This window comes from Lepidochelys kempii, chromosome 1 (assembly GCF_965140285.1).
Source record: "Lepidochelys kempii isolate rLepKem1 chromosome 1, rLepKem1.hap1, whole genome shotgun sequence".
NCBI classification, from domain to species: domain Eukaryota; kingdom Metazoa; phylum Chordata; order Testudines; family Cheloniidae; genus Lepidochelys; species Lepidochelys kempii.
The window spans coordinates 96,790,994-96,817,696 of NC_136380.1; the positions used below are offsets into that span (position 1 = coordinate 96,790,994).

At 38.9% G+C, this 26,703-nt stretch overlaps 1 protein-coding gene across 3 annotated transcripts in view; it reads right to left on the bottom strand.

The window, feature by feature from the left end:
* Positions 1–26,703, bottom strand: part of TGDS (TDP-glucose 4,6-dehydratase) — a 35,652-nt gene that overhangs the window by 4,862 nt on the left and 4,087 nt on the right. For 2 of the 3 annotated variants that reach the window (XM_073347731.1, XM_073347723.2), the window contains exons 2-10: positions 21,307–21,373; positions 19,071–19,139; positions 14,273–14,363; positions 11,213–11,355; positions 6,830–6,928; positions 4,867–4,926; positions 2,875–2,918; positions 2,345–2,510; positions 1,328–1,386 (exon numbers count right to left, since the gene is read on the bottom strand). In XM_073347731.1, coding sequence (XP_073203832.1) covers positions 1,328–1,386; positions 2,345–2,510; positions 2,875–2,918; positions 4,867–4,926; positions 6,830–6,928; positions 11,213–11,355; positions 14,273–14,363; positions 19,071–19,139; positions 21,307–21,373 — 798 coding nt within the window. The remainder of the gene's footprint in view (positions 1–1,327; positions 1,387–2,344; positions 2,511–2,874; positions 2,919–4,866; positions 4,927–6,829; positions 6,929–11,212; positions 11,356–14,272; positions 14,364–19,070; positions 19,140–21,306; positions 21,374–26,703) is intronic. The other variant, XM_073347740.1, reaches the window with a different exon arrangement.

The following is a 26,703-nucleotide window of genomic DNA, read 5'->3' on the forward strand; positions in this document are numbered from 1 at the left end:
GTCCTATTCTTCTTCAACACTTCAGGGCTCATGTGTTCCCATCTCTAAAGTTCATAAGTCTCTTGATCTTATCAACAGCACAATGACAGCTTGTGTATTTAATGCTCTAGGAATTATTCTGGGGAAGTTCTATGGCTTGTGTTATACAGGTCACACTAGATGATCACAATGGTCCCCTCTGGCCTTGGACACATCCATCAGTCTAAATTACAGTCAAAGGGCTGCATTTGGCCCATCTGACGTATTTATGCAGCCCATGTAATTACATTCAGATTGTCCACAATCTAAGGTTTAATCTTTTTAAGTTAATAAATTTAAAGGCCTCCTAGCTGCCAAGATAACCTTCAAAATATGAACAGAATAACTGATAGTTATGGATAAGATTCTATCCCAGAGGTCACAGATTCCATGACTTTCTGGGACCTCTCTGACTTCTGGGGCAGGGCCGAAGCAGCGGCCGGCCCCTGGACGGTCAAAGCAGCTGCCGGCCCCCTGGAGCTGGAGCAGCAGTGGTCATCAGGGCTGGAGCAGCTGCAAGCCGCAGCAGCGCTCTGACAGTGTGTTGTCCTCCCCGCCCCGCAGGGTATTTTAAGTAAAAGTCAGAGACAGGACATGGGCAATATATCCATGACAGAATCTTAACCTGATAGTCTTTCTGAGCCTGCAGATCAACTGAAACAATGGCTCAGAGGTGTGACCCTCCTGTTCCATTCTAATCTCACTGGGGGTGTCAATTCTAAAGCCGTTGATGCCATGTTAATGGTGATATTAACTATTCCATTAGTGATCATTTCAGAATAGAGAATGGGGGCACAAGTGAAGCCTGCAGAAAGGTGGGAAATTGGGAGTTGCTTCAAGGAAGGAAATGCAGATGGAGAACAGAGACGGCACACAAAAACAGGAAGTTAAACAAATGACAGAAATAAGACTGGTTGTAAAGGTCAGAGTTTCTTCCATCCTGCATGATGGTGAATGTAACAAGGTACTGAACAAACAAATTAAAACAGTTTAGTTACGACATAAAGGCCATATTTCTACACTTTATCTTTGTGCGAATCTCCTACTGACAGTATGCATTCCTCTGTGGATTAAAGGGAGGAAGTACCACTGTACACACACACCCTGGCCTATGACTAAAAATGGAATATGCCCTTCAGGGTGAGCCTGACATCACTGATCTATGTAGGAACAGACTAGTGTCACAAAAGGAGATAATTAGATTTTTTTTTTTTTTGCGCAGTGGTACAAAGAAAGTACAACACAAAAAAAGATAGAACACATCTTTAAGATAAAAAATCCCCCAATAGACTGTTAACCAATTCCTCACCTGTCTTTGACATAATCCACCCAATGTTCCATTTCAGATTCTGAATTGGTCTTTTTTATCTGTCAACCAGAAAAGAATAAATCGTTTTCTATATTACAAACCTAGTTACAATGCACAGAAATAAATCAATATTAAGGTTTGAATTTAACACTGGATTAAGAACCACCATTTCTGTATGCTTTTTCGTTTAAATTTTATGACCTGTGGCTGGTGAAATTACTGCAAGTTAACTAGTTTTGACCATTTATAGTGATTCCAATGGCCACTCTTCTCCAGATATCTTCCAATACTTGTTTAATAACTGGATTTTTGTATAATTCTAAATTACAGCAAGTTTTTACTTATGGCAATTCCACATTCCCTGACCAAAATGAAACAGACAGTATCAAGAAGTAGTTGTCAATTGATGACTGGTCATTAGCCTGCATGGAAAGCAGGTGGAGAGCTCTCAGTGCTGCCCCCTTTAAAAAAAGCCTTGCAACAGTGAGAAACAATCACCACCTATTCCTTATACAGCACTTTTCATCACTAGATCTCAAAATCCTTCGAAGTCTTTAAATGTATTTATCCTCACAACATCCCATTTTACAGATGAGGAATTGAAGCACTAAGAGGCTACATTACATGCCCAAGGTCACACAGGAAGTTTATGGCATAGCAGGAAATTGAACCCAGGTCTCCCAAGACCTAGGAAGATTGCATTAGTATGGAGACTGAGCTATCTTCAGACTTCTAGATAATTTCTTCCAGGTCAAGATCCCAGGAGGAATGACAAAAGTCTGTAGTGTGGGGTAGCTTGCACAGCTGTTTTGTGCACTATACCTGTGCTACCTGTTCTGTGGATCTATGGCACTTCTGTCTCTCTAGGGGACTGTCAAACCTCATCTTTCCTACCCTTTGAACATTAAACTCACATAAACCCAAAGTAATTCAAATCCTCTGCAGTTCAATTGCAGATGTACCATTAAGAAGAAAAGAAACCACAAATACTCTGAACTGTCTACATTGTTTACTTACTAGATGGATTAATTCTTTAGCAAGCTGTACAATGGACATTTCAAAATTGGTTCCAATGTTATAAATTTCACCTGGCTTCCCCTTCTTTAGAACAGTAAGGAATGCTTCTACTACATCAGTGGCGTAAAGAAAATTCCTTCTTTGAAGCCCAGAACCATGAACGCAGCTAAACAGGAAAAAAGATACTGTGTGGTATAAAAAATTCTTTTAAAAACAGAAGTATCCAGTTATTCTATCAACATTTAGACGTGTGTTTTTAAGTGGATAAAACTATTAAAAATCAAATATGCTTTTTGGTTGAAAGAAGATTCTGTTTGAGTTAATTTTAAAAATAGCCTTTTTTGGTTCCTGATTGCAATGTAACTAAAATGCAAGTAAGTTATGAACATACTCAGATTACTAATGGGACTAATTTTAAAAACATTAAATTTATGAAGAACACTGCATTGATTACAATTATAACCAAAGCTTTTCCACCACATACTCCCTGCCACAAACCAAAAAAACACTGTAGAAAACAAGTTACATACCATTTCCTGTTCTGATGCAACAAAGATATAAACTTTGGAATAACCTAAACAGCAATAAATAAATAAAGTCTGTTCATTTTAGAAAAAGCTGAAGCTCTACAAGGACTTGCAAGGTGAAATCATGGCCTCACTGAAGTAAATGGGCCCAGGATTTCACCCATAAAGAAGATCTATTTAAAAACAGAGCAAAACAAAATTGAAAGTTAGATGGAAGAACTGACCTAATATATCCATTTGAATTTTAAAAGCTGTTTAATAGAAAAAAGTTTAGGGTTTTTTTAAAAGCATATTTGTGAGAATGCATGCCTTGCAACATTCATCCTAACACCCAAGCTAAAAGTTCCTTGGGCATGGAAGTTACATGCATATTTATTTTCTTGTTCAAAGTGAACATTTATATACATATCAGAAGTCTGTTCAAAGGATTTTACTTGAGACAGGAAATATGATCTCCGATTCTATGATACAAACCAGTGTAACAGTAGATAAGCAGAATGGGGAACTAGAATTCATAATTTTCTGCTCTAAAAATCACTGGAGATCACAGGATCAGTAGTTTTAAATCTTACTCTCTTTAGGGAGCCAGTGAGGTCCTGATCCTACGAATATGCTTAACTTTATGCATATGAGGAGTCCCACGGACATCAGTGGGGTTACTCAAGTGCATAAAGTTAAGCACATGTGAAAGCATTTGCAGGATCAAGGCAAATGGGGCTAACCACTTGAGCAAGTATGAGCCTACCTTGCAAAGAGCTGTCACACCCAAACATCCACATGTAGGCAAAAAATTACTCAAACATCTGTGAGCATGAGTTAAAATCCGGTGGTCTGGTACCTACCTGTAACAAATCAATAGCTACAAACAATGGTTACTACAGTTGCCAGCTAAACAGCACAAACATGGCACAAAGATAGAAAGATTGAGGTACTAATTTTTGAGCAAGAGTCCCAGGCTACCTGTAAGTACTTAAGTTGGCAATCGTGGTATACAGCTGTGGCCAAGTATTCATCAAAAACATATAGCTTCCTACAGAGCTTTAAAATGGTTGTTCCAGGAGTTATTTTTTCTAACTATAAACAGCTATAGATTTTAGTTCATTTTGACTCTTCATTAGTCAGTCCATTAAGTCCCTAAATATTTTTTCTTTATTCTTCTATGAGTTACCTCCAATTTGTCTAAATTTTTCCAAGATGGTCAGAACTAAAAGCAGTGCAGAGAGGCACAACCTCACAAAAATAGCACAAATATGCCTTTGCAAAATGCTGCATTTCTTCATCAAAATGTGCATTAACTTTCATAGTCATTTATCCACTATCACCCACATGTATCCCATGTTTGGATAGTAGCAATACAAAACACAACTCCCTCCTATTTAATATCTATTTTGAATTATTCCTTTCCACAAGATAAACGTAGACAAACGCAATCCACTTCAATTTCATTTCTGACCAGATTTCTGACTTTTTTAGGCTTATTTTTGTCTTTACTGATGCAACTCCATCTTCTTTCATATCTGAGGTATTTTTTAAAAAACATACTGTTCACTTTCATATTATCAATGGAGTTGTTAATTAAGACTGGAATTAACACCAATCCCTGTGGCACCCTAATATTCTCTGAAAATCTAGAAGCATTGAGTATTGTCAGAATTTTTTACAAATAGGTATATGAGACACTCTAGCAAATGTTTTATTGGAAAAATGTAGTTCCCGCTTTCCCCTACATCAACCAACATGAGTCATCTATTCTAGGTGGTTAGTTTGGTAGGTTATTAGTATCAGACTAGGCCAGATGGTGCTTATTGAGCTTGACCCATTTTGCCTGCGATACAATGTTTTCCAAAGAAAATAATTTGTAAGTATATTCTGACCAAAAAAACCAAAAGAAAACCCCCCCAAAAACAAAAAAAAAAACCAGTGGTAAAACATCTAAACCACCTTTTTACAATGGATTAGAGAGTTAAGATAGAAACAAGCATCTAACTTACTTACTTTTTCTGGATACTGATGTGGTCCATAAACATTGCTGCTTCGTGTGATAACAACTGGGAACTTTAAAATATTAAGCACATGAGTATTATCTGTCAAGGACTGTAGACCCAAACTGCCTTAGCTTCTTCACCGACCAATTAATAGTAGCAATTCACAATTTTGTAGTGCCTATCCAAATATCTGGAAGCACTTTATGAATAAATGAACCCCCAAGACACACCTGCCAGTAGACAAGTACCTCCAGTTTAGAGATGGAGACATGCAGTCAGCAACAGAAGTTTCTGATCCCCATTCTCATTTGCATTCCTGTCTAGAGGACACTACAAACATGTCTACGGTAGACTCTATAAAGAGCCTTTATGTGACATTTCTTATTCAAAAGAAATGTTTCACAGTCACTAACAGACATCTTTTCCTGAGTTTTCCCCATCCCAAGACAACAAATTTATGAAGAACCTTCAAAGGGCCTGAAAAAAATATGATGAAGAATGAAGCAAGACAGTTTACAATTGAAATGTTTAAACAAACCAGGATCTGCATAGCAATTTAAAGCTTCAAATAAAAATAAATAAGGGAAGATGGAAGGTTGCTTTCCCCATGGGAGCAGACAATGCAATTTGGTTACCGTAACTTTGCACACCCCTACTTTGGAATATATGATTTCTTTTACGTTTAGCTCTAATTTAGAAACTAGGGCATTTAGAGTTATTTTTGATAGACTGGTAGAAGAAAGATGAAAATTCAGAAGTTTACAATTACAGTGAAAAAAGAGACAATCTTTGCAAGGGGCAGATGTGCCTGACTGAATGGGAGAGGCTAGGGCTCAGCCAGTCTGCATGGAGCAAGCTCCCTAACAATCCCTTTCCGCCCCCACAAATAACCGGTTCCATATTTTTCCCACCCATACCCAACACAACTCCCTCCTATTTAATATCTATCCAAGTTCACACCCAGGCTCCTTCCCAGCAATTTACTTCCCTCCCCCTCAGCTCCTCCGCTACCCCTGAGTCCCCCAAGCCTTTGCACTGCTTCTGAGGGATGTGGGAAAGATGATTCTGTATTGTAGTTTAAATGAATTATTACTCAGAGTTCTGTATTAATATGCCTAGTAAGGAATATATTGGTCAAAAAACATTTCCTGAATCTTTTTTGTTGTCTGTATTGTTACAGACGTATTTGCTGACAGGCATTTTGAAATAAATGACCAAAAATAATTGAAACTGGTGTGATTATATTGTGTTATTTTGACAAATAAAATATGCAGAATTTTAAAATATTGTGCACGGAACTTTTTATTTTTTGGCATGGAATTCCCCCAGGAATATCAATGTAAGCATATACTTCCTTATATTCTATACCCCTAGCAATGATACATTTTGGCTATTGCTTATAATTGTAACAGATTCAGGCCCAGAAGGTACCTTTCTATCATGGCATGATTCCAAAAGGGTCAGTGCTTTTCTGTACCAAGAACTCCTAAAAAAATAATGTCATTACTGGTTATTGGACCTTAATGAAAGTTACCTGAAACAGTTTAGGGCTACACTTTGCTCTCTTCTGGGTTTCCCCATCTTATTTTGTTGTGTTTTCCCCTAGCCACTGTACTCCACATGTCTTTCTAAACAAACTTACATAACTAATCATTTACTGCATCTAGTATCCAATCTATCATGTTTTCCTTATTTCTAGTATTCAGCCCAAACCTTAAATATTTCTAGGGTCACTATAAGTTTAACAAACAACCCCTCTTTCTCATAATCTCATTATTTTTGGTCATGTGCTTCACGCCTATTACTTATGTCAAAATCCAAACTCAATTTAAAACTATAATTCATTCAGATCTAATGTGGGCTTACATTCCTACACACAGTGTTTACACATTGTGGGACATTTTCCTTTGACATATATGGAAGGGATGCTATTGCAATGAACCTTATAGCTTCTGAAACCTGAATAAGCTTACCTGATACCTTTCCCAGTAAGACTGAACAAAGCATTCTGCAGCTGCTTTAGATGAGGCATAAGGATTTGTTGGTCGTTTGGGTGAAGCTTCATCAAATTCCTGAAATAAAAAGAATGATAACTTTCACTACATAACAGCTTTCACCCCAAAGAATCCTACAATGGTTTTAAAGCCTCATACTGAAGCTATGGTCAGACCATTTCTACTAGAACTGGGGAAACATACAGTAGTTGTCTGACAGTACTGGAAGTGAAGAATACATCATTCAGCTGAGAACAAAGGAGAAATTTAAGGCAGAGTATAAATGCCCATACTGAAAATGGGCCAGAACAGCAGGGCTAACACTCTTACACTTTCAGAAATACCTCACCTTTTGTGAAAGAGCCTCAAAGGATAAGGATCTCTGTTTTCCGTCTTGTGTAAACCAGTATCTCCAGAAAAGTGCCTTAACACCATAAACATTATTCATACCTCAACACTGGTGGGACATTAGTTCAATTCTTATTTAGACCTCAATCCTCCAGAGTTCCACAGGGGCAGATCCCATTGACATCAATGGAATCAGCCCATACAGAGTTCAGTGCAGAACAGATGCCTTGGATCAACACCACATCATGCAGCAGCTGGTTCCTAAAATGTCTCCCATCCACTTACAACACATGTCCAACTCTGCTTAGTTTAAAAAGATCAGTCTGTCTCAGGTGGCACGGCTACAAGCCATAAAGATGTACGAGTTTTGTGTTTTTAATCATGGATGATGCCAAGAAAATGCTATTTTAGAACACTACCTTAAATTCACATTGAAGTCAAAACCTCCTTTTATAAGAAATATTCTTGATGTATTTAGTGTACAAGTAATGAAGAAGGTCACATTAACTGAATGCGTCCGATGAAGTGAGCTGTAGCTCATGAAAGCTTATGCTCAAATAAATTTGTTAGTCTCTAAGGTGCCACAAGTCCTCCTTTTCTATTAACATACTAGAAGGCAATAAGCAAAAACCCGAACCCTACAAAACAAATATATCTTCCCACCATACTGCAAAGGCTTACTAGGCCAACTCATCAGTATTCACTTCTCTCTAGTCAAAAATTATCTGAATCCTCTTTGCCAGTCAAACAGTATTTTGAATGGACTCCCCCAGACAGTTACATCAAGCCCAGGGCAATCAGCAGCCAGCCACCTACCTCATGAGGCCAAAGCAGAAACACTGAGACCTTCACCTCATGGTGATCAGCACATCAGTGGTCAATTAATCCTTCACTATCTATGAACTTTTCATCAAAAAGTCACCTGCTCTTTTATGCATCACAAACATTTGGCTGACACTGCAGGCCCAGTGTCGGTTCACCTCACCCCTTGAGGCTACTCTAACAACACAGGCCTAAGGAGAACAAATCCACAAGCATCGTAGCCATTCTATTCCCTTGTGGGCTCAGATGCAAGAAGAATTCACTCAAAATAGAATCAACGGAGCTAGTCCACTTAACCTACAACTGGCATTTTATTAATCTACAGACCTTCAGATGTCCAAATTTTAGGCTATGCCTACACTGCACTTTCATCGGTAAAACTTTTGTTGGTCGGGGTGTGAAAAAAAACACACCCGACGGACAAAAGTTTTACAGACGAAAACTGCTGATGTGGAGCGCTCTCCTGCGGACAAAGAGTGGCTACTCTGTGTACCTTACAGTGGCACTGCTGTTGTGGCACAGCTGTGCTCCTGTAAAGTGTGCAGTATAAACATAGCCTTAGTAAAGGAACTGACTGAGGTTCTGTCTGATATGGTGATGAAATTCACACCACTTATCATGGGAAAACTTTAAAATCCACACGATCAATGGCACAAAACCTCCTACCCAATCTCTCTACTTTCTTGAAGGCAATCTCCAGACCCACACACAGCTATACCCCAGACTGGATGAGTTCTTTAGAGCAACATACCTCTGCGATCCCAGTGGGGTCTGCTGCAATTTAGAAGCAATTGGTACTGAAAAAGACTCTCTTATCACTAATTTGCTACGATGCGTAACCTTACAAATTGGTAGATTTGAGATGAGAACCTCTTAGTTAGCTGGATATAGATCCAAAGTAGGCCATATAAAATTCTTTAGTGCAAGAACATAACAGCGGCCATACTGGGTCAGACCAAAGGTCCATCTAGCTCAGTATCCTGTCTTCCGACATTAACCAATGCCAGGTGCCCCGAGAACAGAACAGGTAATCATCAAGTGATCCATCCCGTTGCTCATTCCTAGCTTCTGGAAAACAGGGACACCATCCGTGACTATCCTGGCTAATAGCCATTGATGGACCTATCCTTCATGAACGTATCTAGTTCTTTTTTTAACCCTGTTATAGTTTTGGCCTTCACAACATCCTCTGGCAGAGAGTTCCACAGATTGACTGAGTGTTGTGTGGAAAAACTACTTCCTTTTGTTTTAAACCTGCTGCCTATTAATTTCATTTGGTGACCCCTTCGTTCTTGTGTTATGAGTAGGAGTAAATAACACTTCCTTATTTACTTTCTCTATACCACTCATGATTGTATAGACCTCAATCATATCCTCCCTTAGTCGTCTCTTTTCCAAACTGAAAAGTCCCAGTCTTATTAATCTCGCCTCATATGGATGCCCTTCAATACCCTAATCATTTTTGTTGTCCTTTTCTGTACCTTTTCCAATCCCAGTAAATCTTTTTTGAAATGGGGCAACCACATCTGCACGCAGTATTCAAGATGTGAGCGTACCATGGATTTATATAGCAGCAATATGATATTTTCTGTCTTATTATCTATCCCTTTCTTAATGATTCCCAGCATTCTGCTTGCTTTTTTGATTGCCTCTGCACATTGTGATGTTTTCAGAGAACCATCCATAATGACTCCAAGATCTCTTTCTTGAATGGTAACAGCTAATTTATACCCCATCATTTTATATGTGTAGTTGGGATTATGTTTTCCAATGTGCATTACTTTATGTTTGTCAACAATGAATTTCATCTGCCATTTTGTTGTCCAGTCACCCAGTTTTGTGAGATCCTTTTGTAGCTCTTTGCAGTCTGCCTGGGACTTAAACTATCTTGTTAAGTTTTGTATCATCTGCAAATTTTACCACTTTTATCAAAATTTTGTATCATCTGCACATCACCTCACTATTTATCCCTTTTTCCAGATCATTTATGAGAGGACCTTCCCTCTTATCCCATGACTGCTTACTTTGCTTAGGAACCTTTGGTGAGGGACCTTGTTAAAGGCTTTTTGAAAATCTAAGTACACTATATCCACTGGATCCCCCTTGTTCACATGCTTGTTGACCCCCTCAAAGAGTTCTAGTAGATTGGCGAGGCATGATTTCCCTTTACTAAACCATGTTGACCCTCCCCCAACAAATTATGTTTATCTATGTGTCTTAACAATTTTGGGATTAATCTATGAGAAATAGTATTCCTTTTCTCTTTCTTTTAATCAAAGTGGGCTTAAGTTGTACAATTCTCCCTGCTGATTAAAAAAGAAGTTGTGAATGGGTAGTAATCAGTAAGGTTTCGCCGCAATACTGAGAAGTAGTTATCGCCATTACTTTTTGCACTGATGAAGGAATCACTGCCACAAACTGTCAAACAAGGCTATGTCTTTCCTTATTTACAAAATGCCCAAAAGCGTGTTTGGTATTTTAGGGCTTTTCTACATGGCAAGTTATTGTGCTGCAACCCACGGTGTGAATCTACAGTGCACTAGATTGCTGCAGTAACATCACACAGTAACATCCTCTGTTGTCACAGCTACAGCTCAGTGAATGTCCAGGGGTGCAGCTTGACATACTACTACTTGAAAGCGTAGTTCGCCAAACCATGCAGATTTACACCCGGGTTTGCCACACAGTAACTTACCATGTACACAAGCTCTTAAATATATAGCAAAACAAGTTCCTGCCACATAAAGCTTACATTCTAAGTAGACAACACACAAAGAATGCCAGAAAGAACAAAATGTTCTTTAAATAAAGACAGGCTCTAAAGCACCCTGGGCAGAATTTGTGACAGGACGTTCTTTCCATACCACTTAAAATGTATTTCTTCAAATGCATTTTTGTTGGTTATTTTTTTTTTTACTGTCTACCCATTGTTCTAGGCATTTTGCATTAAATGTAATGCACAAATGATAAAAGATGATGAATAAGAGACTGTTACTAAACTATGTTTTAGTAACTATCAGTACTTGTTTATAAGTTTCATCATCTTCAGGAACAGCACAGACAGTATACAATAGTTCATTCACAGAAGTCATGGGAAGTTATTAAAATCTTATTTTTTTCTGTTTGAAATCTTTAAAAATATGCATAAAACAAGCAGAGGTACAAAAAATACAGCTGTGTTTTCAAGCTCACCTCATCAATGCTACCTCCATATACTTCATCTGTGCTGACATAAATGAACTTCTCCACACTGGCTTCATATGCAGCAGTGACCAGAACATGAGTGCCATAAACATTCACATAGGTGAATTCCAGGGAACGCCAAAATGAAAGATCTACAACGGAATGAGTTTATTTTAAAATTTAATCTCACTAGGGTAGAGAATGAAAAAAAGTTTTCAATTCAGGCACTGAAGACTTTAAAAAGATGACTTGGCATAAAGAGATTAACAGTGAACCATATCATGAGGCACTGTAGAGATGAAAGTTTCTGGTGGTGTTTTAACTTGAGTTACTTGATTATAATCATGTTAATTGGCAAAGACAAATATAGACACTCCCAATATCTGCTCCAAGACAAACATTTGTACCTGGTAACAAACCATGACCAATTCCAGAGTGAACTACAACCAGGAATAAAATGTTTGCCGAATACTTATATTTGCCTTTACAGTAGTGTTAGTTAACTACTGTATATACTTGTTCAAAAGCCAAATTTTTTTTAGTAAAAAAAGGGAAGCATCAGAGAAGGGGGTCAATTTATGAACGGGTATAGAGAAGGGGAGAGGTGACACTTTTCACATCTGACCTGAGAGCAAAAAGAAAGGGCATCACCCAGTCCAAAGTCTCACAAATGACTTACAATCCAAATGTCTTGGTTTGTGAAAAGGAGTTCAGAATCCAAAAAGCCAGGTTTTCCTAATACAAGTACTACAGTTGTTCAAGGTATTGTGCATGAGGGTGGGGTGGGGGAGAGGAGGGCACTGAAGTAACCTTTTAAGGCCCAGTCTCATGAACTGACAGTGCAAGAAACAAATTTGAAGGAAATTTCCTGTCTAATGGTACAGAGGTCCCATTCTAGTCAGGATGGTCCTGTGATGCTAAACTTTAAACCTATCCCTGGACCAAAAATGAACCATGCCTGGCACCAAATACCAGTATAATTTCTTGGGGGAGAGGGAGAATGGTGTGGGAGAATGGTAAAGAGAAAAAAAAAAAGTAAAGGAATATTTTCTCTAGCTGGTAGCTTTTAAGAAAATAGGAGCTGACTAAAACTGCTCACAGTCTGGAATGTTGGTAGCAGTACCATTGGAGATGAATTACGGTGCGGAGAGCAGATAATGGTGGTCAAAAGGCATGTGAATAATGGACTTTACCATATTGATACCTTCTCTTGACAGTTCCATTGAATAATGTTAGTTCGTATTTAGGCACCTAAGTGTAGGGTTTTTTTTAAATCCTTTGGCGTCCTGCACTTTCCTGGATGTTTACATGACTCATTGATTATAAACCTCTGAAAATAGGTTTGTAATGGAAATGCTGACAGAAACGGCTGGATTATGACATTTTGATAAGTTATGTCAAGTGTAAGATGCCCCATACCATAAAAAAAAAAATATTATTTTCACAGAAAGGACACTGAATATATGAACATGAAAGCTTTATATATGCATATATACAAAAATAGAATAATAACCTAACTAAAACATATGTCTAGCAATATGCCTGTTTGCATTATAAAATAGCTTCAAATTAACATATTTTCATCTAAGATTTCTTAATTCGTAGATACGAAAACTTTATATCTACAACACAAAATCAGCTAAACAGACCAGTTTACTTAAAGGAAGCTGTACAGCCTGCCGTATATCTGTTTGCACATCACATTAATTTTAACACTGAAATTTAAAACATTTTCCTTTGTGATTTTTGGAGAGCAAAGTCACTGATGGTGTCCTCAAATTATAAGCTATGGAGTTTGTCACTTTCGATGCACAGAATGCTTGGGTGGATAGATGTCTGCCTAGAAAATGCTGCAAGAAAAGCTCTCTTCGTGTTCACTTCTCTAGCCTCTGTCTCCTCCAGGACTATTAATTAATCTCGAGTAAACACCTCGGACACACAGTGATAACAAGCTATATGCGCGAAAGAAAAAGAATTTACCAGAAAAGAGAGACTGGTAATCTCTAGACAGGCATTGAGAAAGTGAGAAAAGCTAGCCTATATTCAAGCAAATATAACGAATATCATAGCCTATTAAAGCCTATAAATCATATATGCACATAGTTTGAAATAACTTGCTCAGCAAGTACTCAGAATATTTTGATATATAAGTATATCTTCCTTCACTTCTCTCAAAACCCTCTATCTTTTTGTCAGCACTCTGATATTTACTGTGAGGGTTCTTGAAACTGACAGAGGGAAGCCAACACAAATTTATCCTCAAGAGCCACTCGACCCAAGTCCATAAGAGATCACCTGCAAATTCAATCACGTGAAGCATGAATAGCGCATAAAGCAGAAAGCGGTGTGCCCTAAAATACACAACAGTATGTATGAAAAGATCAAAAGAAGAAAGAACACACTAACTCTTAAGAAAACTTAGAAAAACAGGAATGAAGGCACTATATGACTGAGCGTGCTGTACCGTAAACAAAAGATGGAGGCCTTCCAGCTATTACCAGCCAAGGGGGACAGTATACGAGAAGCAGCTGGCCAACAAAATGCTGCCTTAGGAGACTGACAGCAGACTTACTCATAAAAATACTAATTTTATAAGTGCAATTATTGTTTTTCTTCCCCTCATCCGGGCCTCCCACCTGTCAATAACAAACAATTAGTGAAGGGTAACAGAGGTCAAGGGTATTTGTGTAGCCAGATGTGTATATTTGTCATATTTGAAAGAAAGTGTCTATATTTAGAGAGAATTTCCTTTTCCCCCACCATCTCCTTTATTTATCAGCCAATTTTGATAACATTTGAAATGGAGTCAGTTTTTTCTTTTTTAGAGGCCCCTCATATTGTGAGGCCCTAAGCTGTATCTTAGTTATCTTATGCCTTAATCCGGCCTTGCTGACAGACCCTGAGCCTTAACGATGCTACTTGGTGTTGCTATAATAAATAGACAATCATCATCCTTTAGTTTAATATGAAGTGACAGGAATGAAAACAGCATCAATATGAATAGGTTACTTATTTCAAACAAAACAACCTAGAAGATTTATTACAATAACCACATGCAACAATGCTCACCTACGTGGGTTTGTGCTGCAAAATGTAGTACTATATCAATTTTCTCAGTTTCAAAAAGTAGTTTTATAAAATGGGGTTCACAGATGTCACCCTAAAGAGAAAAACAATTAGATTAAAAACAAAGATAGCAATCCAAGTCAGCTTTTAATAATGGAGTCACGACTCTTAACTCTACCAAGTTTTATCTATAGTGTGAAAACAGCATGTAGTCTGTTTTGTTCATTTTATCCATGACTTGATGCAGGACTGCATTCCTGTTGATTACTTGTAATACTACCATGTCAGTCCATATTTATTGAATAGCTTATTTTTAAAAAAACATAGTACACAAGAATCAAAAAGAGCTAAGCACTTACATACAAGTGGGACTACCTCAATAAGTAAATGCTCACCAGCATGAGTAAGGGCTTTACAAATTTGGCTTAGAGTTATGAAGAATGTACCCTTTGGCATTGCCGTCTATCACTGTAAAATATACTAGAAGTCTTCTCCCCCTCCAGACTCTCTGCCTGCCCTGAATTAACGCTCTTAAATTATAGTTGGAAATTTTTAACTCAAAAACTTCCTTTTTCATGAGATAGAAATATGTATTTTTTCTGAAGAGGGTGAAGGGAATGGGGAGCCGTGAGATGAACAATTCCGTTTCAGCTAGTACGGTTTCTCTTCCCTCACACCAAATTCTCATTTTGGATGGAAACATATTCTACTGGCAGTTGCATCAACATACTCCTAACCCACTCTTCAAATAGCAAGGCAAATAGCTGTGTCAGTCGCCTAATTAGGTCAGCAAGATATACAAATTGGGCAGTGTGTAATACCCTATAACACAACTACTGTTAATCTATAAACATAAAATCATAGGGGAAGTACTCTGTTGATACTTACAATAAGCTATTACATAAAATAAATTACCAAATCATGTCCAAGTGTCATTCAGTTGTTCCCTCAACACATTTTATAGCTAAAGAAATAAAATACTGTGTAACCCTCATACTTGCAGTCAAACTAGCCATACTCTTAAAATAGCAGAAATGTTACTTTAAACATAAAATGACCAGTTAATTTAACCTATACTCATTAACTGAATAAAGTTCATATTAAAAAGCCACAATCTCATGAGGGGAGGGGGGAATTCAAACCAACAGCCTCCTTGTCAGAACCTGTTGGTGATGATAAAAGAAGGATATTCTTAAATTTTAGAACTAGCTGCAGTCAATGTTAAAATAGTTTTTAAATTACACAGAACAAATATTAAGTGAATTAGCAATGGCAAGAGACACTACGTTTATTAGAGAAAACTGCAAAAATTACATCTTTGAAATTATCTAATTAGTTTACTTCAGCACTTACACTTCGAAGTTAATGTGCATTTTCATGAATTGGAATGTGAACTATCACAAAAACAGCAAGTGAAAAAACTCTCCCCTAAAACAATCTTCGTGAAGCCAGAATTCATAGGCTAAGCCACAGGGTCAAAAGTTCTGTTATTTTAAAGAATAAGTCAGTTAACAGAAAATTAAAACAGCCCATAGGAAAAAAGTAAAGTCTTCAAAAGAGCAAGCAAAAGCACTGCTAAAAACAAAGAAAAGAATCACATATCTAATTTTTTTAAAAAGTGATTCAAAAACTATACTTTCCTGTAGTTTATGCATTAATAGAGAACAAACTATAGCTACCTCTAAAAATGAGGAAATAGAAATGTACTTCATGCTTTTCAAGCAAGGTTCTCCAATATATTCAGAATCATATTTGATTTTTAAATCTCAGGATTAATTTATGTACATTACCCATTAAATATGAAGCTAAATTATCACCACTTGAAATTTTATAAACATCTCCTATACTAATATTCAAGCTACTTACAAGTTTTAGCTATACTATACATAAACCATAAAGATGTTATGAATAATTAGTGAACGAACAGTGACACCTACTGGCTTTAAAAAAAGGAAGATGAACTGAACTGAAGATCATTCTAGGATCCAGTTCATAGTTTTCAGAACTGGCTGGCAATAGTTCCAATAATATAACTATTCTGTATAACTACACAGGCAAAGGTGTTAGTTTACCTTTGCTCAAAATACTACACACCAAAACACACACTAGGGAAACATTAGGTTGACATTTTCCCATTTCTCCACCTCAAAGCTAACACACACTAGTAAATGTTCTTTAAACAGCATCAGCATTATTTAGCCTTTGCTACTAAAGGTTCACAGATTTTGACAACTCTACTGTAGGTTGCTGAGTTCCCATTTTTACGGAAACCAGTGCGTTTTCAAAAAGTCGATGAAGGATTTAAAATAATGTGTGTTCCTTATTCTACCTCCAGAGAAATACACCCTTGAGTCATCAAAATTTCAGTAATTTTCAGTGGGGAATGCTGAACAATGCTAATACTCTTAAAATTATACACATATATTAGAACCTGCAGGCTTTTGGTTTTGGTCCTTGCAATGCATAGCGCATAATACTTGGTATAACTAAATACTTTGTAGTATGCTCTCATAATCTTAAAATATATCACCAGCTCAATTATTTTTTACATTAACATTCTTCCCAGTTTCAGAAGCACTTTACAAACATCAGCTAACTAATCCACACAACACCCTTGTGAGGTGTGTAATGAAGTATTATCCCCATTTTACAAAAGAGGAAGCTGAGGCATGTAAGATTTAAGTAACTTGCAGAACAATCCCCCTCATCTGTCAGGGAAAAGAAGCTCTTTACTACACCAGTATATTGTTTTTAAAAGAAGAGGGGACACCATCTAACCTAATTTTATCTGAAGAAACAGCAGGAGAAACCCTAATGGTAGGGCTTGTCTATATATAGGAAAGTTATTAGGTATAAATTGCCTCATGTCCACACACACTGGGTTTTTTTAACCTTATCTGGCATCTTATCCCACTTTAATTAATCCTCTTTGGAAGATACGCAACTATTTTGGAGTGAGTTATACTGGAATATGGTTTGTATGGACCCTTCCCTATTTCAGATTAACCATACCACTTCTGGAAGTCCTTCCACTGCCATCCCACAGTGCACTGTTTCACATTTAGGTCAGCCTGTTTACCTGTATGCTTTCTACTGCTCTGGGATCATCTTGACTGGATGTCACCATCCTGTTTAAATACTAGCATGTTCCCAGGTACACCCCTTTGTGATTCCAGCTCATGGCAAGCTCATACACATGAAGTTACATACCTATTACATCAGCAGCCATGCCACATTCACATCCTCGACTTTGGCTCCCTGACCAGCTGGAACATTTTGCAGAGGCACCGTCTCTTGCTGTTCACAATGTTAACAAAGTAGCTCCTTTCTCCTATCTAAGCCCCCAGTAAGCCGTCATAAACCAGGTAAGCTGAGTCTCCCAGAATGACAGGGGAATCACACCAACATTCACGTTCATAGTGGTCTTGGGAGCAAGCGTCCCATTTTTCCTTGCATAAAACAATGCTGAGTTTCTGAAGTTCCTAGCATCACAGATTCCCACAATATCCCATATTAACCCTGGTTGCCCTTCCATAGTGATCAGCCAGGTCTTGCAGCATCCTGGTGAAATACACTTTTCTCCGAATGAACTCAGAGGTCTGGTTTTGGGGACAAAGACTGGACACCTGGGTCCCATCAATGACCCCAATACAATTCGAAACGCCACTGTGCAAATCCACCATCAATAACTTTCTATGGTGTGTCCAGGTTCTATGATCAGCCAGCAGCATCTGCTCTACAGCAGCATAGACCTCCATGACAACAACCCAACCACCTGATCTACCAACACCAAACTAGTTATAGCAAAAAACAGCATACCAAAGAAACTCCCCCATTCAGAAAAGCCCCTAGTCACAGAAGTTCAGGATTCATGTCTGTGTTCTCATCTTGAATTTCCACTTCAATACTCATAACTAATGCACATACAAGGTCATTCTGCTGTCTACACTTGCACTCATTCCCTGGAATCTATATCATGCCATCCTATAACCAGGCATTGTATCAGTCTGACTAGGGAAGCGGTATGAAATTGGGTTTAAACTGGTAACCTTTATAAAAGCTGTAAATACCACTTCTTCAGCAATGCCACATGCCTCCTTAGCCGTCATGCCTCTCAACTCATAGCATTTCACGTGTTTACACTTACGTTACTAAACTGAATATCTGAACAGTGGGAAAGAGGAAGCCAGAGGATAAACAGGCATTTAAGGCTTCTAAACGGGCAGGCTATGTTTAAACACACATTTGTGAAATCTTCCAAGTACAGTTGAGACTTTGAGTCATGGAACAGATAACATTACCAGCAGATCAACAAGCGCACAGGAATTGACATAATAGAACATACTAGCAGCCCATATAATTCAGTATTCTGCTCTGGCAGTGGTCTGTATTTGATACTCCAAAGTACAGTTATTCATAAAGTTAGCTCAAAAGTTAGGAGAGTAAAACAAAGATCACTCCATTATGATGCAGAGGCTTGATTAAATTCTAACCTTTAGTCTATAATTATGTCTTTCAGTTTTTGAGGGGTTATGCCATGCGTTGGTGGCATATACTTTTGGATTACAGCAACTGTATCAGAAGTATGCAGTAATATGCCATGTTCACACCCATATACACATGGCCAAAAGTGGAAGTTATATAGTGTAACCAAAAGCAGAAGCCATAGTTCCATGAGAAGAAAATGACGGAGATTCCCAAATCAGGTCTCAGTTCTGCAGAAGCCCAGATATAAAAGCCTGTCCAACTTCAGATTTTACAACCATAACTTGCTAGTTTGCTACTAAAAAGTCTGCCATACCTGGATAAACTTGTAGTTTTGCTTCTCAGAAATGGTTTCAAGATTCTTCAAGCTTGCACAATAGTCCAGCTTAAGAAAAAAAACCAAAACAGAATATTACTATGAAGAGGAGTTTTCTTTAAAGATTCTATATTAGATTCTGCTTATTTACTAACTGAGCAAGTCTCTAATTAACAGTCTTGAGGAGAAGGTGCTAAACTATTGTTTAAAATAAATCTGCAGAGAGGTCAACTTCTCTGTTTAAAAGGTGTATTGTGTCATTATATGGTGATTGACAAATCTAGCAATAATCAATTAAATAAAATCTGAGAATCCTAGTCCCCCAGAATTGATCCATCTGCCCACACTTACTTTGTTGACAACATAACTCTCGGATATCATTTGGTAGCCAAAACAGATGATTATTAGATGGGGAAATAAAAATGAGAAACAGTTAAGTCTTCCAAAACAGAGCCATTTTCATATGAATGCTCTGTAATAGAGTGTGTGGAAGGAATTTATGGAAGTTGTCAGCTGAGCTGTCTCTAAATGAGATTTTTCCTCACAATCTTTCAGACATAATCTGCTTTCAAAAAGTTGCTGAAAACTAGATTAATTCACTGAAGATTTGAAAAGACCTTGTCATTATTCCATGGATACATCATTAACAAGTCACAAGTTGTGTACTCAACTTTGTGCACAATTCTTTGAGGTATGTAAACAGGTTTATAATGTAACTGCATAATATCATAACTCCAAGGCCAATTAGCGACCTCAAGTATTTTTAGGCAAAGGAGCACAGAAAGTATTGTGACCAGCCAAAACACTCAACTCTTTGTGCTTTATATAAGAACCACTTGGGTGCACTGGGACACAAAAAGGTTTAAATATTTTAAAAATCCTATTTTGTCTAGTATTTATTAACGAACTGCCCTTAAATCTTCTGGAGGGACTGCTCGATCCCCATACTCTCAGGGCACAAACCAGTGGCATTACTGTTAGCGAGACGCCCTCCGTAGCACCTCAGTACTTAGTTACATTGGGATTTTCACATAAAGCAGGACTAAAACACTTCTGTTTTATGCTTCAATTGAAAACAGTCTAAAAGTTTAGACACAATCTCTCACGGGTCCTCTAATTTTCAATAATTTTGGGGTAAAATATTAAATTTTGGCAGAGGAAACATTTGAAAGTGATCCTCTTTTTAAAAATTCCCAGACTCGTTTTTTCACCCTGTAGAGACAACATTATAGATTCTGATTCTAACAATACATACATGATTAAGCATCTGCTACAGTGGGATTACTCACATGAGTAAAGTTAAGCTTCTGTACCAGTATTTTCAGGATTGGGCCAGACTTTGCTAGGACACATGCTGTTGTGGTTGGTTATATTATGAAGTGGAAAAGAGTTTGTTGTGAAGGTGAAGAGTCTTTGAAACTTTTGCTCTAAGGATTACCTTACCTGGAGATTTTCAGTGATTGTGTTTTATGGGATCTGCAGTTGAGCAATCGCTACTCTAATCCAATGACTCTCAGCCTTTCCAGAATACCGTACCCCTTTCATGAGTCTGATTTGTCTTGCATACCTCCAATTACACCTCACTTAAAAAAACACTTGCTTACAAAATAAAACATAAAAATACAAGCACACTATTACTGAAAAATTGATTACTTTCCCATTTTTACCATATAATTATAAAATAAATCAATTTCCACATAAATATTGTACTTACATTTTAGTGTATAGTATATCGAGTAATTAAACAAGTCTCTCAGAAATTTTAGTTTGTACTGACTTTGCTAGTGCTTTTTATGTAGCCTGTTGTAAAACTAGGCAAACATCTAGATGAGTTGATGTACCCCCTAGAAGGCCTCTGCATACCCCTGATTGAGAATCACTGTCTAACCAAATAAGTTGTCTGGAGTAGGAGTTTCAAACCCACTGTAGAAAGCATGACATGGCTGAGAAGCGGATTTGAAACTCATGGCTACTCCAAAAAAACCCACCTTTGTTTGTTAGAGTTAATATATGTGAAACAAAGAACATGTTAGCAGAACTGAGGTGGGCTTTGAGAATTGGGCTTTGGATCAGGCCCTAAATTAGCACATAAAACGTGCCAACTCTGAATTTTAAAAAATTCAAGGTCTAATGTAAAACTTTCCATATCAAGCAAACTTTCAACATATTGTATATTAACTGATGCATATTATTTCACATTTCTTTAGAGAGAAAAAAAAGAACACAAAAAACGTACCTTATCTAGATTTATAATCAGATAGTTTGGATAGTTTTCTACAAGAGACACAACCACATGTGATGCACTGCCGGTTTAAAAAAAGAATAATCCTGTTTTAAATTACGATTATAGAGAGAACTTTAGGATATCAGATGCCTACAGACAAAACCCTAATTGACACAAAAATACACTGATTTTTTTTTTAATTTGCTACTGTTTCTTTTTTTAATCTGTTTAATAAGCATGTAATGTTAGTGAATTAAAAGCTAGAGAAATAATTTTATTCTATAATTAAAGTTCTGATTTTCTAGCCACTTCCCCTGCCCCCCCCAAAAAATCAATAAAATCATCTCATTTGTTCAATTTCAGAGTTTTCTAACAAACTGTATAAACCACATATCAGCATATCTTTGACCTCAATTGTGCATATACTTATACATGGCTTTAAAATTTACAGGTGTGTGGTTCCACTGCACAGATAAAAAAATGACTGTTTGCAAGACTGACATCTGTGTAACCTTAAGCCAGCTCAAACATTTTTTTTTTTTTTTTTAAAGAGCTGATCCATCCTGGGCCACACCAATAGTCCCAATGATCTGTGCTTCAATACTGAGCTGTGAACCCCCACATTTGTTTTCACTTACCGTGGTTCTGTTCATACATTACATTCGTTTCTACACCTAAGCATATTTCAGAATTTGTTTTTTTGCATTTCTCTCTGCACCTCAATTGACCAATTAAGGTAGAGAGAGAAATGCATCACACATGGAGCCCCATTCATCTGGTTAGCAAATCTAGGAGCTTCAGACACTTCTGGAGGATGGGGGCACAAAGAGCCCCAACATAGAGAGAAGGGGGAAATGGGCAACTTGCATACCATTTCTCCCCCCAAGCTCCCTGTGGACCATCCTCACAGCCCATCTATTTCAGGGATTCTTGTCAATTCTGCCCACCCACCCCCATCAAGGGGCTCTGTATGCCACTCCCATATCTCCCTCCACCATACTATTGTCCTTCATTCTCCCTCCAAGCCAGGGGCCGTGTGTCCCTCCTTCCCCTCTGTGCTCATACTACAGTACTCCATTCTCTACCCAATCCCCTATGCCAGGGGGTCCATGTGCCTCCCATTCCTTCCATGCAAGGGTCCCTCACTCTCTTTGCCATGTCCTTTCTTCTCCATGGCTCCCCAACATTCTTATTTCTTTTATTTCTGTCTTGAAGATAAGTAATTGAGGTTGTCAACACTTAAAATATTAGGAGGATGAACAGAGCTGAGATGGGGCATATTATGCTGGAAGGTGTTCACGGCTTTGATTAACCAGTTCTTTGATCTACAGATCATATCTCTGAGGTTCTATTGTAACTAAAACTTCAGGAATGGAGGTTCTTAATAACTCTGAACAAACATCATGGTGGTTCTTTCAAAAGTTTACAACTGAACATTGACTTAATACAACTTTGAAACTTTACTATGCAAAAGAAAAAAGCTGCTTTTAACCATCTTAATTTAAATGAAACAAGCACAGAAAGTTTCCTTACCTTGTCCAATTTTTTTTTAAACTTTCCTTTTTTAAAATAATTTACGTTTAACACAGTACTGTACTGCATTTACATTTTTTTAAATTTTTTTTTTGTCTTTGCTGCTGCCTGATTGTGTAGTTCTGATTCCAAATGAGGTGTGTATGGGGCCGGTCACTTCGTAACTCTGAACTGTAACCACTGTACTGAAATTGCTAATTTTGCTATCCAGACACAAGGAGTGCTTACGTGTCCTCCATTTCTCCCTTCCAGTTTTCTGATTTTCACCAAAAAGCAAAGGATTCTGCCCACTGATACTTGAAACATTCCTTGAAATTTTGGAATTGATTGAATACAGCATTTAAAAGTATCACCTATGTGGCAGGCTTGAACTTACTAGCTTCTAAGAGCCCTGTGTACGAGAGTTCAAAACCCAGGGTCCCTGACACTCAGGTCTTACTCATGTGTACAAGGGAATGATGAGGAATAAACTCCATCACCTCTCTTTTATGAGGCAAGATTAAAAAGACTGGGACTTTTCAGTTTGGAAGACAACTAAGGAGGGGATACAACAGAGATCCATAAAATCGTGAATGGTGCCAAGAAAGTGAATAAGGAAGTGTTATTTACTCCTTCACATAAGCAACATATTTAAAACAAAATTAACTTCTTCACTTAATGCACAGCCTGTGGAACTCATTGCCAGGTGTGGTTGTGATGGCCAAAACTATAATTGGGTTCAAAACAGAATTAGATAAGTTCATGGAGGATAGGTTCATCAATGGCTATTAGTCAAGGTGGTCAGGGATGCAACCCATGCGCTAGATGTCCCTAAGCTTCTGAATGCTAGAAGCTGGGAGTGGATGACAGGGAATGGATCACTTGGTAATTGCCCTGTTCTGTTAATTCCCTCTGAAACACCTAGTATCAGGCACTATCAGAAGACGGTATACAGGGCTAGATGGACCATTGATTTGACCCAGTATGCCTATTCCTATACACAAACAGAAATGTCATGGAATATACCTCGCTTTGCTTGGCTAATCAACCTAGCTTAACAGATAGAATCATAGAATATCAGGGTTGGAAGGTCATCTAGTCCAACCCCCTGCTCAAAGCAGGGCCTAATCCCCAACTACATCATGCCAGCCAGGGCTTTATCAAGCCTGACTTTAAAAACCTCTGAGAAAGGAGATTCCACCACCTCCCCAGGAACCCATTCCAGTGCTTCACCACCCTCCTAGTGAAAAACTTTTTCCTAATATCCAACCTAAACTTCCCCCACTGCAACTTGAGACCATTACTCCTTGTTCTGTCATCTGTTACCACTGAGAACAGTCTAGATCCATCCTCTTTGGAACCCCCTTTCAGGTATTTGAAAGCAGCTATCAAATCCCCCCTCATTCTTCTCTTCTGCAGACTAATCAATCCCAGTTCCCTCAGCCTCTCCTCATAAGGCATGTGCTCCAGCCCCCAATCATTTTTGTTGCCCTCCGCTGGACTCTTTCCAATTTTTCCACATCCTTCTTGTGGTGTGGGGCCCACAACTGGACACAGTACTCCAGAGGATCCTCACCAATGCCGAATAGAGGGGAATGATCACATCCCTCGATCTGCTGGCAATGCCCCTACTTATACAGCCCAAAATGTTGTTAGCCTTCTTGGCAACAAGGGCACACTGTTGACTCATATCCAGCTTCTCATCCACCGTAACCCCTAGGTCCTTTTCTGTAGGACTAGTGCCTACCCACTCAATCCCTAGTCTGTAGCAGTGCATGGGATTCTTCCATCCTAAGTGAAGGACTCTGCACTTGTCCTTGTTGAACCTCATCAGATTTCTTTTGGCCCAATCCTCTAGTTTGTCTAGGTCCCTCTGTATCCCCCTCCAGCGTACCTACCACTCCTCCTAGTTTAGTGTCATCTGCAAACTTGCTGAGGGTGCAATCCACGCCATCGTCTAGATCATTAAGATATTGAACAAAACCAGCCCCAGGACTGACCCTTGGAGCACTCCACTTGATCCCGGCTGCCAACTAGACATGGAGCCATTGATCACTACCCATTGAGCCCAATGATCTAGCCAGCTTTCTATCCACCTTATAGTCCATTTATCCAGCCCATACTACTTTAACTTGCTGGCAAGAATATTGTGGGAGACTGTATCAAAAGCTTTGCTAAAGTCAAGGAATAAGACGTCCACTGCTTTCTCCTCATCCACAGACCCAGTTATCCCACCATAGGTTAGTCAGGCATGACTTGCCCTTGGTGAATCCATGCTGATTGTTCCTGATCACTGTCTTCATTTCAAAGTGCTTGAAAATTGATTCCTTGAGGATCTGATCCATGATTTTCCCATGGACTGAGGTGAGGCTGACTGGCCTGTAGTTCCCCGGATCCTCCTTGTTCCCTTTTTTAAAGATGGGAACTATATTAGCTTTTTTCCATTCATCTGGGACCTCGCCCGATCGCCATGAGTTTTCAAAGGTAATGGCCAATGGCTCTGCGATCACATCCGCCAACTCCTTTAGCACTCTCGGATGCAGTGCATCCAGCCCCATGGACTTGTGCTCGTCCAGCTTTTCTAAATAGTCCTGAACCACTTCTTTCTCCACAGAGGGCTGGTCACCTCCTCCCCATACTGTGCTGCCCAGTGCAGTAGTCTGGGAGCTGACCCTGGTCTTAGAATCATAGAATCATAGAATATCAGGGTTGGAAGGGACCCCAGAAGGTCATCTAGTCCAACCCCCTGCTCAAAGCAGGACCAATTCCCAGTTAAATCATCCCAGCCAGGGCTTTGTCAAGCCTGACCTTAAAAACCTCTAAGGAAGGAGATTCTACCACCTCCCTAGGTAACGCATTCCAGTGTTTCACCACCCTCTTAGTGAAAAAGTTTTTCCTAATATCCAATCTAAACCTCCCCCACTGCAACTTGAGACCATTACTCCTCGTTCTGTCATCTGCTACCATTGAGAACAGTCTAGAGCCATCCTCTTTGGAACCCCCTTTCAGGTAGTTGAAAGCAGCTATCAAATCCCCCCTCATTCTTCTCTTCTGCAGGCTAAACAATCCCAGCTCCCTCAGCCTCTCCTCATAACTCATGTGTTCCAGTCCCCTAATCATTTTTGTTGCCCTTCGCTGGACTCTCTCCAATTTATCCACATCCTTCTTGAAGTGTGGGGCCCAAAACTGGACACAGTACTCCAGATGAGGCCTCACCAATGTCGAATAGAGGGGAACGATCACGTCCCTCGATCTGCTCGCTATGCCCCTACTTATACATCCCAAAATGCCATTGGCCTTCTTGGCAACAAGGGCACACTGCTGACTCATATCCAGCTTCTCGTCCACTGTCACCCCTAGGTCCTTTTCTGCAGAACTGCTGCCTAGCCATTCGGTCCCTAGTCTGTAGCTGTGCATTGGGTTCTTCCGTCCTACGTGCAGGACCCTGCACTTATCCTTATTGAACCTCATCAGATTCCTTTTGGCCCAATCTTCCAATTGGTCTAGGTCCTTCTGTATCCTATCCCTCCCCTCCAGCGTATCTACCACTCCTCCCAGTTTAGTATCATCCGCAAATTTGCTGAGAGTGCAATCCACACCATCCTCCAGATCATTTATGAAGATATTGAATAAAACCGGCCCCAGGACCGACCCCTGGGGCACTCCACTTGATACCGGCTGCCAACTAGACATGGAGCCATTGATCACTACCCGTTGAGCCCGACAATTTAGCCAGCTTTCTACCCACCTTATGGTGCATTCATCCAGCCCATACTTCCTTAACTTGCTGACAAGAATACTATGGGAGACCGTGTCAAAAGCTTTGCTAAAGTCAAGAAACAATACATCCACTGCTTTCCCTTCATCCACAGAACCAGTAATCTCATCATAAAAGGC